The 13,092-nt window shown below is 43.6% G+C and overlaps 1 protein-coding gene across 1 annotated transcript in view; it reads right to left on the bottom strand.

The window, feature by feature from the left end:
- Positions 1-6,418: 6,418 nt before the first annotated feature.
- LOC126455855 (UDP-glucosyltransferase 2-like) overlaps positions 6,419-13,092 on the bottom strand; it is an 82,986-nt gene continuing 76,312 nt past the window's right edge. Inside the window, exon 7 of the mRNA XM_050091617.1 lies at positions 6,419-6,698. Within this exon, the coding sequence (XP_049947574.1) occupies positions 6,419-6,698 (280 nt within the window). The remainder of the gene's footprint in view (positions 6,699-13,092) is intronic.

Raw genomic sequence — 13,092 nt, 5'->3', positions numbered from 1 at the left:
TCTCTGATTTTTGGCGAGCACTACCAGGTCGTCTACATACTTGATGGTGTTGATGAGACGTCCTCCTACTTTGAAGGTTCCGCATCCTTTCATCGCTTCTCTCGACAGCATTTCTCGATACAGGTTGAAGAGACTTAGCGACAGACAACATCCTTGTCTCACTCCCCTTCCTATTTCCACACTGTTCGTTTCTCCATAGTTCAGTCGTACCTTTATCCTTTGTCCCAGGTACAAGTTTCTTATACTTCTCCTATCTCTCCAGTTGATTCCTATTTCCTTAAGGATGTTCGTCAATATATTCCAATTGACACTGTCGAAGGCCTTCTGCCAGTCTATAAAACAAGCGCAAACTTCTTCGTCAACGGCCAAAACTCTCTCTGACAATGTTCTCATCATGCCAGTGGCGTCTCTGGTCCCATTTCCTTTCCTGAAGTCAAACTGGTCTTCTCCCATGACTTCTTCAATTTTGTTTTACAACCGTCTATTTAATATTCTTGCAACGATCTTTGCCAAATGCGATATGACTAATTGTTCTATAATCACTACACTTCTTGGCTTCCTTTTTCTTCTCAAGAGTAACCATTGTGACGTCCAAAAAGTCTTCAGACCAGTCTCCAGTTTCATAGATTTTGTTTATGAGTTGTGTCAGAGCATTCAAACTTCCATTTCCGATTTCTTTAAGCAAATCTACTGGTATGTCGTCATCCCCTGTAGGTTTCCTACTCTTCATGTCCTTTATCGCCTTCTCTACTTCCTTTGTCAGTATACTGGGCTGTTTTTCATTTTCGCCAATAGCTTCCTCTGCCTCTATGTTATCAGTTTTTATTTCATCTTAATTAATTCTGTCCAGTTTATAAGAAATTAATGAACATAATATTTTCAAACTACGTATAAATTTGATACAAATATCATTTCTTTTTTGAAGTTCCAATAAAAATCGGGATATATCATAACACTAGAGCTGCATTCTGTCACTGTTGTGATTTTATTGAAGTAACATGTGCTGCCATGGTTACGTCTAGTAGAACTTTTCTGACGTTACTAAGTGATGAAATGTTACAAAATTGTCTTTAGTATCTCTGCAATAATTTGGAAGTCGGATTTTCTTATGATATGGCACCAAGAGCAATTATGTAGCACGCTCAATCTTGTAGATAAAAAGTTATTCACGAGGCGGACGTACGTAGTCTTATATAACGTCCATGAGCCGCGGTAAAAATTGCTGTTTTGAAGAGCGCGCCGCAGCGCGTAGTGTGAAGCGGTCGCCCTCCGTTTTTGGCGGTGGCGCTGCTGTGGCAATCGCAGCTTTGGTGTCTCCCTCTGGTGGGAAAGGGGAAAGGCTGCTGTTCACATGCATTTAAGGGACGCTATGAGCTCGCCAGTCGGTTAGTCTGGGGTCAGTCTGGGTCAGTCTGTCGTCCCCAGCTTGCTAGTCTGTCTCTCGTCCGAATTTGTGAGGCAATTAGCGACGGTCTGACGTCCGCAGTGCTATTATGTCTGTCGATCGGATCAACCTTTAAAGCCGGCGAAATGACAGTCTTTCCACTCCGTCAGTAAGAGAGCTCAGCGAGTGGTCGCCCGGTCGGGACTTAGTTCCTGTATCTGAGTCTGCGCGTTAGGCGGCCAGTCTGCTCGAGTTTGCTCAGGCAATAGTCATTGGCGGTTGGATCGATCGATTGGTCGGTCGCGCACTGAGACACAAGATGACTTGTCCGTCTTGAGCGTCGGTGCATGTGAGGTCGCCACCTGAGTCCAGTGGGCCGCGGCGTATAGTGAGGGGTAGTGACTTTGCGGTCGACACGAGAACAACAGGAGTCAACCCATGACATCAGTCTGGCCGGTGCAAGCTGCGACGCCGTGGTGTAACTGGTTCTCCGAGCGCTTCTGGGCCCTTTCAGTTACCATCTTGTGGAGCTTGGCTCGATCCTTTCCTGATGCAGGGATGTCGTTTTGCCAGTGGGCGTGTTTCCTCTGCATGGTTGGGTCCCAGCCAGTATTTCCGCCGTCGAGTGTCTGGAAGTGAGTGGGAGACGCACCAGCAGGGCAGTCGCGACGGAACAGCAGTCGCGAACGGAGCAGCGGGCAGTCGGTCGGTTGGTGCGGACCAGGAAAGACGTGAGATCGGCGCGCCTTCCTGCGTCCGTTGAAGCGGCTGGCAGCGGACAGTTCAGGAGAGCGATTTGGGGGTGCTGCGCCAGGTCTTCTCCAGAAATCGCAGTTTATTAGAAGTTAAGTGATTGGTGATATGTTGTGTGATTTACCGTTGTTAAATTCTTCTTGTTTTCTTGGTCAGTCTCTCGTCCCCAGCTTGCTCGTCTGTCTCTCGTCTCGTTCGGAGCTGCCTCTGTCATGTTTGTCGAATTTGGTGTGTTAAAGAATTTATTGCTTGGAGTGTCACGGCCTAATTCCTGAAATATGTTTTGATCTTGCCTATCATCTTGAGAGGCGGTATCTGTGTACTGTAGGGCATGTTAACTTGCTTGGCCAACCTTGTATAATTTTATATAAGATTGCATTTCATGGGCTTTTATTTAAATGATCATTTTAGTATATAAAGCTGCCACCCTTTCACCGTAAGACTTTTCTTAGAAGTTAAAATCAAGTTGCACCTACGGTGGCAAAGTTAATATTTTAATTGTTAGTGTTTTGTACCATTTCCATCCCTCCCACAGGGTGCATAGTTTGTGTGCTTGTGTGAATTGTTAAAACATTTATTTTAAAGTAATCTGGTGTGTTGTAGATTTGCACCAGTGTAGTCTTTCAGAGGTTGTTGTGAGCGGTCGTAACTACGGGCGTGTCAAAAGGGAGTGGCAAGGTTCACAGCCCGAAAGCTCATACAGTCAAAAATTTGTTTCTTTCTGCCTCTGAAGCAATTGTGACTTGGTATTTAGAGGGTGCTTTGTGGTTATAATTTTAAATCTGTTTTTTTTTTAAAAAAAAGGCTTTAGGCACCATTAAATTGAATAAATTACCATTTGTTAAAAAGGAATTTGCTTATGATTTCATGAGTTACTCCCTGGCAACTACTTACACGCGCACATGGTGTGATTAAATGTGCTAATGTTCTTGATGAATCGCTAGTAAATAAAATAAATTCTTAAGAATATTCTTTGAAAATAAATCCACGGTTCAGTCCATATGCAGTTAAATTTCTTCAGGCTTCTGTCGCTAAGTGAGAAACCGTCTCACATAAGATATGGCTGCTAACTCAAGGCGGGGGCAGCATACGTTGTTCAGTGCTGTTTCTATGTTTTCAGCTGAACGGGGAGGGTCTACAAGGGTAGCCACTCAAAGTTAATCCCTCTGACAGTTAAATGTAGCATTCACTGCAACAGTAATATTTTTAATACTTACTCCACCGCTCCAGATCAACTTTAGAACTAAGTACAACCCACTAGACAACATCTCTCAAAGATAACTCTGCTTCTCAGAAGAAGTTAATCCCAATTAATTCCAGAACAAGAGGCATTAATATTCAGTATTCTACATAAGAATACTACAAATGATTGAATTTCTCTTATTATCAAGATCGAAAGTTAAATTTCGGGCGTTATTTAGCCACAAAATGCAGTTACAAATGGGGCAGAGTTCAGTTTTCACACACTTCGCTCTTCACAGTTTTGTGATTGTGTGAAATATCACTTACACTGCGGTGTCTTCTCAGTGCTGTGTTCGGCGAGTCGACTTCTGCAGATAACTTACCTGCTCATTGTTTGCCGTCAGATAGTTCGGAAATAAGTGGAACCATTTCATTCAATATCTCAATTGCGTTACAAAAGCACAAAAAATTGGAGTCTTACTTACATAGTAGGAAGACAATATTAATCAACCCGGTTTTTACATAATACAGTGGAACTATGAACCATGACTACTCAGATGTGAGTAGTTAAAAGGACCCTCCTATCCTTAATGTCTTTTGTAGTTACGACGGTTTAAAAGAGAGGGGGTAGCGTCCTTTCTCTATGCTGCTGTGGAAACGGCAGCCATCACTATCTACGGTAATAACATATGTCTGATCATCGTTACCATAGATGATACATGTCTTAAACGATCGCATTTTGCCCTGCTGCCTTGTGCTTGTTCCACTCTCACAGGCAGTGTTTGCCTTTTGACACAGACGGTTTCTTCAGCACTAGTTCCACCAATTTGCCCCACTCAGAAGCATCCAGACAGGTTGCCTTTCCTAACACAAATTAATCATTTGTATGAGCCATGTTCCTACAAAAAAATTAGTATTGTTAATTCTTTATTTAATTTCATGATAGTCTTAACTGTCGTTGATCAATAATAGTTTAAATGTTTAATATGAATACTAAAGTATGTAATAGTAAATCTGCCTCCTAATGGCTTCGAGTACATCACTCTCTCTGTATGTTAAATCATAAAAAAGTGATGAAAAAATTAATATTCCATCATAGCAGAACCCTTACAATGTTTTCACTGCTATTTTCAATACCGTAAATGAGATTCAAACAGTAACAGCGTTCTTAATATACTAACGGGGAAAAATCGAAGCACCAAGGAGTTGTATGACGGAAAGAAAAGTTGATAGGCGTGTTACTACAACTGAAAGATGATGTCTACTCACATTTCATGCCAGTTGCCCCCTATGAGGATGCAAATCAGATTTGCTTTAAATACACGCTGTAACTGTCGTGAGATAACGAGAATTTTCATTGCTCTATGTTAATTATTTTTTTGGGATCCGATTTTTTCCGTCAGTATTGATTGCAGGAAATTTCCCATAGCATTTATGCTATCTGTCACATGATACAAATCACAGTATTATTTTTATCTTTGAGCTTCTCAACTGTTTCACTGTCTCACAAATATCCTTTGCGTCTACTCTGACGTAATAAAATACACTCCTGGAAATGGAAAAAAGAACACATTGACACCGGTGTGTCAGACCCACCATACTTGCTCCGGACACTGCGAGAGGGCTGTACAAGCAATGATCACACGCACGGCACAGCGGACACACCAGGAACCGCGGTGTCGGCCGTCGAATGGCGCTAGCTGCGCAGCATTTGTGCACCGCCGCCGTCAGTGTCAGCCAGTTTGCCGTGGCATACGGAGCTCCATCGCAGTCTTTAACACTGGTAGCATGCCGCGACATCGTGGACGTGAACCGTATGTGCAGTTGACGGACTTTGAGCGAGGGCGTATAGTGGGCATGCGGGAGGCCGGGTGGACATACCGCCGAATTGCTCAAGACGTGGGGCGTGAGGTCTCCACAGTACATCGATGTTGTCGCCAGTGGTCGGCGGAAGGTGCACGTGCCCGTCGACCTGGGACCGGACCGCAGCGACGCACGGATGCACGCCAAGACCGTAGGATCCTACGCAGTGCCGTAGGGGACCGCACCGCCACTTCCCAGCAAATTAGGGACACTGTTGCTCCTGGGGTATCGGCGAGGACCATTCGCAAACGTCTCCATGAAGCTGGGCTACGGTTCCGCACACCGTTAGGCCGTCTTCCGCTCACGCCCCAACATCGTGCAGCCCGCTTCCAGTGGTGTCGCGACAGGCGTGAATGGAGGGACGAATGGAGACGTGTCGTCTTCAGCGATGAGAGTCGCTTCTGCCTTGGTGCCAATGATGGTCGTCTGCGTGTTTGGCGCCGTGCAGGTGAGCGCCACAATCAGGACTGCATACGACCGAGGCACACAGGGCCAACACCCGGCATCATGGTGTGGGGAGCGATCTCCTACACTGGCCGTACACCACTGGTGATCGTCGAGGGGACACTGAATAGTGCACGGTACATCCAAACCGTCATCGAACCCATCGTTCTACCATTCCTAGACCGGCAAGGGAACTTGCTGTTCCAACAGGACAATGCACGTCCGCATGTATCCCGTGCCACCCAACGTGCTCTAGAAGGTGTAAGTCAACTACCCTGGCCTGCAAGATCTCCGGATCTGTCCCCCATTGAGCATGTTTGGGACTGGATGAAGCGTCGTCTCACGCGGTCTGCACGTCCAGCACGAACGCTGGTCCAACTGAGGCGCCAGGTGGAAATGGCATGGCAAGCCGTTCCACAGGACTACATCCAGCATCTCTACGATCGTCTCCATGGGAGAAAAGCAGCCTGCATTGCTGCGAAAGGTGGATATACACTGTACTAGTGCCGACATTGTGCATGCTCTGTTGCCTGTGTCTATGTGCCTGTGGTTCTGTCAGTGTGATCATGTGATGTATCGGACCCCAGGAATGTGTCAATAAAGTTTCCCCTTCCTGGGGCAATGAATTCACGGTGTTCTTATTTCAATTTCCAGGAGTGTAGATCTTGAAATTATCTTCCATACTCGCTTGCAGGAATGTATTGTCACATTTTTACATCAAAGATATTTTCAGATACAAACTCTGATGCAATGCCACAGTTATAGTTCTTCAGTGACTCTACAGCTGAATAACTACTCAGTTTTTACCCTCACTTTAAATCCTGAGAGAAACTGGACAAGTCTGCGAACAGATATGCACAAAAGATAGATTGCAATGGCGGCAACCAGAAGTAGGAAGGCGATGACATCCAGCAGCAGCCACTGCCACCAGTGCAGGTCGAGGGCGGCACTGCGCAAGTGCAGGGCCCCCTTGTGACGTATCACGTACTCCAGCCACCGCACGGCGCGCTCCAAAGAGTCCACCTGGTGCTCACGGAATATCGACGACAAAGTTCTCATGCTCTCCCTGTACCTGAAAAAAAAAAAAGATACAGATCAGAAAATGGCACTTCAGAATAAAGTGTATGAGTATATTCGTCACCTTCTGTAAATCTTCCATATTGTTAAAATTCTACATGGATTTAGAAATTATATTCAGCCTCAGAATAATTAACCGAAAGTTCCACGAAACAGAAATAAATGGCGTTGTGACTGGCATTGCTTCAGTGATATATTGAATACCAATCATTGCGTTTGTTCCCCTTTTACGATTGTACACTACTGGCCATTAAAATTGCTACACCACGAAGATCACGTGCTACTTACGCAGAATTTAACCGACAGGAAGAACATGCTGTGATATGAAAATAATTAGCTTTTCAGAGGATTCATACAAGATTGGCGCCGGTGGCGACACCTACAACGCGCTGACATGAGGAAAGTTTCCAACCGATTTGTCATACACAAACAGTAGTTGACCGGCGTTGCCTGGTGAAACGTTGTTGTGATGCCTCGTTTGAGGAGAAATGCGTACCATCACGTTTCCGACTTTGATAAAGGTCGGATTGTAGCCTATCGTGATTGCGGTTTATCGCATCGCGACATTGCTGCTCGCGTTGGTCGACATTCAATGACTGTTAGCAGAATATGGAATCGGTGGGTTCAGGAGGGTAATACGGAACGCCGTGCTGGATCCCAACGGCCTCGTATCACTAGCACTCGAGATGACAGGCATCTTATCCGGATGGCTGTAACGGATCGTGCAGCCACGTGTCGATCCCTGAGTCAACAGATGGGGACGTTTGCAAGACAACAACCATCTGCACGAACAGTTCGACGACGTCTGCAGCAGCATGGACCATCAGCTCGGAGGCCATGGCTGCGGTTATACAGACAGGAGCACCTGCGATGGTGTACTCAACGACGAACCTGGGTACACGAGTGCCAAAACGTCATTTTTTCGGATGAATCCAGGTTCTATTTGCAGCATCATGGTGGTTGCATCCGTGTTTGGCGACATCGTGGTGAACGCCCATTGGAAGCGTATATTCGTCATCACCACACTGGCGTATCACCCGGCGTGATGGTATGGGGTGCCATTGGTTACACGTCTCGGTCACCTCTTGTTCGCATTGACGGCACTTTGAACAGTGGACGCTATATTTCAGATGTATTACGACCCGTGGCTCTACCCTTCATTCGATCCCTGCGAAACCCAACATTTCAGCAGGATAATATACGACCGCATGTTGCACTTTTTGTACGGGCCTTTCTGGATACAGAAAATGTTCGACTGTTGTCCTGGCCAGCACATTCTCCAGATCTCTCACCAATTGAAAACTTCTGGTCAATGGTGGCCGAGCAACTGGTTCATCACAATACGCCGGTCACTACTCTTGATGAACTGCATGAGCATCTGTACCTATACACGTCATCCAAGCTCTGTTTGACTCAATGCCCAGGCGTATCAAGGCCGTTATTACGGCCAGAGGTGGTTGTTCTGGGTACTGATTTCTCAGGATATATGCACCCAAATTGCGTGAAAATGTAATCACATGTCAGTTCTAGTATAATATATCTGTCCAATGAATACCCGTTTATCATATGCATTTCTTCTTGGTGTAGCAATTTTAATGGCCGCTAGTGTATTTTTTTTTTTTTTACAGAACTTAGTATGACTTCATTTCTGCCCATGTTCTCCTTAGGATAAAAATTTCAAGTTACGCAGGATATACTGACTTAGTACAGAAGGATAGTTGTAAGTGGTCATATGCTTATCAAGTATAACTGACCATAACTTCTTGTCACATCTGTCTTTTTCCCAAATGTATAAGGCTGCAACTCACGTTGATTGTGAGCTACTTTTGGTCTCCTTCACCACTTGACAGAAGTAGTGACTGATGGAAGCACTGGACCAACTTTTCTGTAGTGTCTCCGTTAAAATTATTGTTAGTTCTTGTACAGAAACTTAATCAGGTTTCACAGGAGAGTGCATTGACATAGACAACTCAACTTTGGCTGTAACAATGGGGTTCAGTAGGTTCCCTGTCTGCACGTGTTGTTATAGTGTTAAGACGACATAGCTAAATGGCTATGTATGCACCCAAACAATGCAAATTTCTCTTTATTTCTAGAGTCTAACGGCCATGGACAGTGTGCAATTTACTGCTGTACTGAATGCATGTGATTAACAAGAAATTGCCAACATTTATGCCTGTATCTACCAAGAAACTCATATTAAGGCTCGAAATTGTCCATTCAGTGGAATAGTTATATCAACCACAGAATATTGGTTAAAACTCTCAGAAAATAAGGTTGAAATACCAGCTTTTGAAGCAGCGAGAGGAGTCTAGAAGAAACTTTATGACAGAGAGAATAAAAAGCACATATGTGTAAAACGTAATGTACTGTGTGTCTATGAATCCATACATCATAATTATGCTGTTTGGAACACATAGTAATACAGAATAACATAGAATGCGACATGCAGATTCTTCTGACTACATGGGCTCTCAAGAACCGGCAATGCCAGTTACTGTTGCTTCCTGTAACCGGAAACAACGTGTAGTTCGTGTACGTAGCTATCTTAACTGGCCATGACTGGCAAACGAATCTGCTCTTTCGCCACATTTCACTTTAAGACCCTCTGGTTACAATTGCAATACATTAACTTTTACTGTGTCTTAGCTGCAAAAGAATCAGTAAAACCTGAGGTACATATTTGTGAATGTTCAGCCTTTTCATCAAGCGGAGTTGCTGCCAACCGCTGGGCATCACTATGAAAAATCAGCAAGTCAATACGTGGTGCGCAGCAGCTCGTGGCCACCAGAATACACGAATGTAGTTGGTTCGTTATATTACACTGTATAATTCAATATTGTTATTTTGCATGTTAAGTATTGAGTGATAATTTCACTATTTCTTACAATAGAGAATATTTCGTAATTAGTTATTTTAGTCCATGAGCGAACGCAGTATGTTTTGAAAATGCGTCCATATTTTTGTACAAATTTAGCATCTAAAATCATTAAAAAATCTCCTAGCAGTGCTACATAAGGAAAAATTTGCAAGTCTGAAAGGCTTAAGGAGACGCTGCTGCCTACTCTGTCTACTGCCATGTCAACTGAAGTCGCTATCTTCATGACCCGATATTGGTTGTTGATAACGTAGATGATCTCCGACAGTTCATCAGTGTGGTAGCAGATTACAACCGTGATCTAGATCTGAATATTAAAATAAATAAGATGCAGTTTATTATTGTCAAATGACAGCCCAACTCTTTTACAAATACAGATATACAGTTTAGTAGCTTCTTAATACAGAGAGCGGACAAGTTTAAGCACCTTGCTGCTACGTAAAGACTAGAGATCAGATATGGAGGTAAAATTTCGCTTAGAGATCTCCAGCAATGCTTTCATAAAATTTAAGAAAATTCTCACAAAGTACAGACCAGGACCTTCACGTCAGAGTTAGATTTGTAAAATGCTACAGCTGGCCTGTAATTCCAAACAGTTTTGAAGGTTGTACACTGAATACAATGTCAGCAAGGGAAATCGAGGTCTTTGAAATGCGGATTTACGGCAGAATGATAAAAATACCGTGGGCAGCAAGAGTAATTGACACAGATGTATTACTACACAAACAGCATGAAGTGTTAAAAGTACAGATAACAAGAATAATTGAATTCCTGGGATATATCTCACAGAAGACCAAATTCAGTCATGTGCAAATCTTAAGGTCGAAAGTAATGTTCCACATATGCCACTGCAAAATAACATAGATGAAGCTTTAACCTGTTACAGTATTGAACTGCTACAACATTTTCCATAACGTAAATGAAAGAAATACGCAGTGAGTGTAAAATAAATGACACTTTTATTCAAAGACAATAATTACACGGAAGTGGCCACGATTTATGATCATCCCCTTGTTGTTGTTGTGGTCTTCAGTCCAGAGACTGGTTTGATGCAGCTCTCCATGCTACTCTATCCTGTGCAAGCTTCTTCATCTCCCAGTACCTACTGCAACATACATACTTCTGAATCTGTTTAGTATATTCATCTCTTGGTCTCCCTCTACGATTTTTACCCTCCACGCTGCCATCCAATACTAAATTGGTGATCCCTTGATGCCTCAGAATATAACCAACCAACCGATCCTTTCTTCTAGTCATGTTGTGCCACAAATTTCGCTTCTCTCCAGTTCTGCTCAATACCTCCTCAATCCCCCCATGAACCATGGACCTTGCCGTTGGTGGGGGGGCTTGCGTGCCTCAGCGATACACATAGCCGTACCGTAGGTGCAACCACAACGGAGGGGTATCTGTTGAGAGGCCAGACAAACGTGTGGTTCCTGAAGAGGGGCAGCAGCCTCTTCAGTAGTTGCAGGGGCAACTGTCTGGATGACTGACTGATCTGGCCTTGTAACCCTAACCAAAAAGGCCTTGCTGTGCTGGTACTGCGAACGGCTGAAAGCAAGGGGAAACTACAGCCGTAATTTTTCCCGAGGGCATGCAGCTTTACTGTATGGTTAAATGATGATGGCGTCCTCTTGGGTAAAATATTCCGGAGGTAAAATAGTCCCCCATTCGGATCTCTGGGCAGGGACTACTCAAGAGGATGCCGTTATCATAAGAAAGAAAACTGGCGTTCTGTGGATCGGAGCGTAGAATGTCAGATCCCTTAATCTGGCAGGTAGGTTAGAAAATTTAAAAAGGGAAATGGATAGGTTAAATTTAGATATAGTGGGAATTAGTGAAGTTCGGTGTCAGGAGGAACAAGACCTCTGGTCAGGTGGCTACAGGGTTACAAACACAAAATCAAATAGGGGTATTGCAGGAGTAGGTTTAATAATGAATATGAAAATAGGAATGCGGGTAAGCCATTACAAACAGCATAGTGAACGCATTATTGTGGCCAGGATAGGTACGAAGTCCACGCCTACCACAGTAGCATAAGTTTATATGCCAACTAGCTCTGCAGATGACGAAGTAATTGAGGAAATGTATGATGAAATAAAAGAAATTATTCAGGTAGTGAAGGGAGACGAAAATTTAATAGTCATGGGTGACTGGAATTCGTCAGTAGGAAAAGGGAGAGAAGGAAACGTAGTAGGTGAATATGGATTGGGGGTAAGAAATGAAAGAGGAAGCCGTCTGGTAGAATTTTGCACAGACCACAACTTAACCATAGCTAACACTTGGTTCAAGAATCATAAAAGAAGGTTGTACACATGGAAGAAGCCTGGAGATACTGACAGGTTTCAGATAGATTATATATTGGTAAGACAGAGATTTAGGAACCAGGTATTAAATTGTAAGACATTTCCAGGGGCAGATGTGGACTCTGACCATAATCTATTGGCTATGAACTGTAAATTAAAACTGAAGAAACTACAAAAAGGTGGTAATTTAAGGAGATGGGACCTGGATAAACTGACTAAACAAGAGGTTGTACAGAGTTTCAGGGAGAGCATAGGTGAACAATTGACAAGAATGGGGGAAAGAAATACAGTAGAAAACGAATGGGTAGCTTTGAGGGATCAAGTAGTGAAGGCAGCAGAGAATCATGTGGGTATAAAGACGAGGGCTAGTAGAAATCCTTGGGTAACAGAACAAATTTTGAATTTAATTGATGAAAGGAGAAAATATAAAAATGCAGTAAGGGAAGCAGGCAAAAAGGAGTACAAACGTCTCAAAAACGAGATCGACAGGAAGTGCAAAATGGTTAAGCAGGAATGGGTAGAAGACAAATGTAAGGATGTCGAGGCTTATCTCACTAGGGGTAAGATAGATACTTCCTACAGGAAAATTAAAGAAACCTTTGGAGAAAAGAGAGCCACTTGTATGAATATCAAGAGCTCAGATGGAAACCCAGTTCTAAGCAAAGAAGGGAAAGCACAAAGGTGAAAGGAGTGTATAGAGGGTCCACACAAGGGCCATCTACTTGAGGACAATATTATGGATATGGAAGAGGATATAGATGAAGATGAAATGGGAGATATGATACTGCGTGAAGAGTTTGACGGAGCACTGAAAGACCTAAGTCGAAACAAGGCCCCGGGAGTAGACAACATCCCATTAGAACTACTGACAGCCTTGGGAGAGCCAGTCCTGACAAAACTGTACCATCTGGTGAGCAACATGTATGAGACAGGCGAAATACCCTCAGACTTCAAGAAGAATATAATAATTCCAATCCCAAAGAAAGGTGTTGACAGATGTGAAAATTACCGAACTATCAGTTTAATAAGTCACGGCTGCAAAATACTAACGCGAATTCTTTACAGACGAATGAAAAAACTAGTAGAAGCCAACCTCGGGGAAGATCAGTTCGGATTCCGTTGAAATATCGGAACACGTGAGGCAATACTGACCCTACGACTTATCTTAGAAGCTAGATTAAGGAAAGGCAAACCTACGTTTCTAG

This window comes from Schistocerca serialis, chromosome 2 (genome assembly GCF_023864345.2).
Source record: "Schistocerca serialis cubense isolate TAMUIC-IGC-003099 chromosome 2, iqSchSeri2.2, whole genome shotgun sequence".
Classification (NCBI taxonomy): Eukaryota; Metazoa; Arthropoda; class Insecta; order Orthoptera; family Acrididae; genus Schistocerca; species Schistocerca serialis.
Note: the sequence above shows the minus strand (reverse complement) of the source record. Positions and strands in the feature narration are given on the sequence as shown.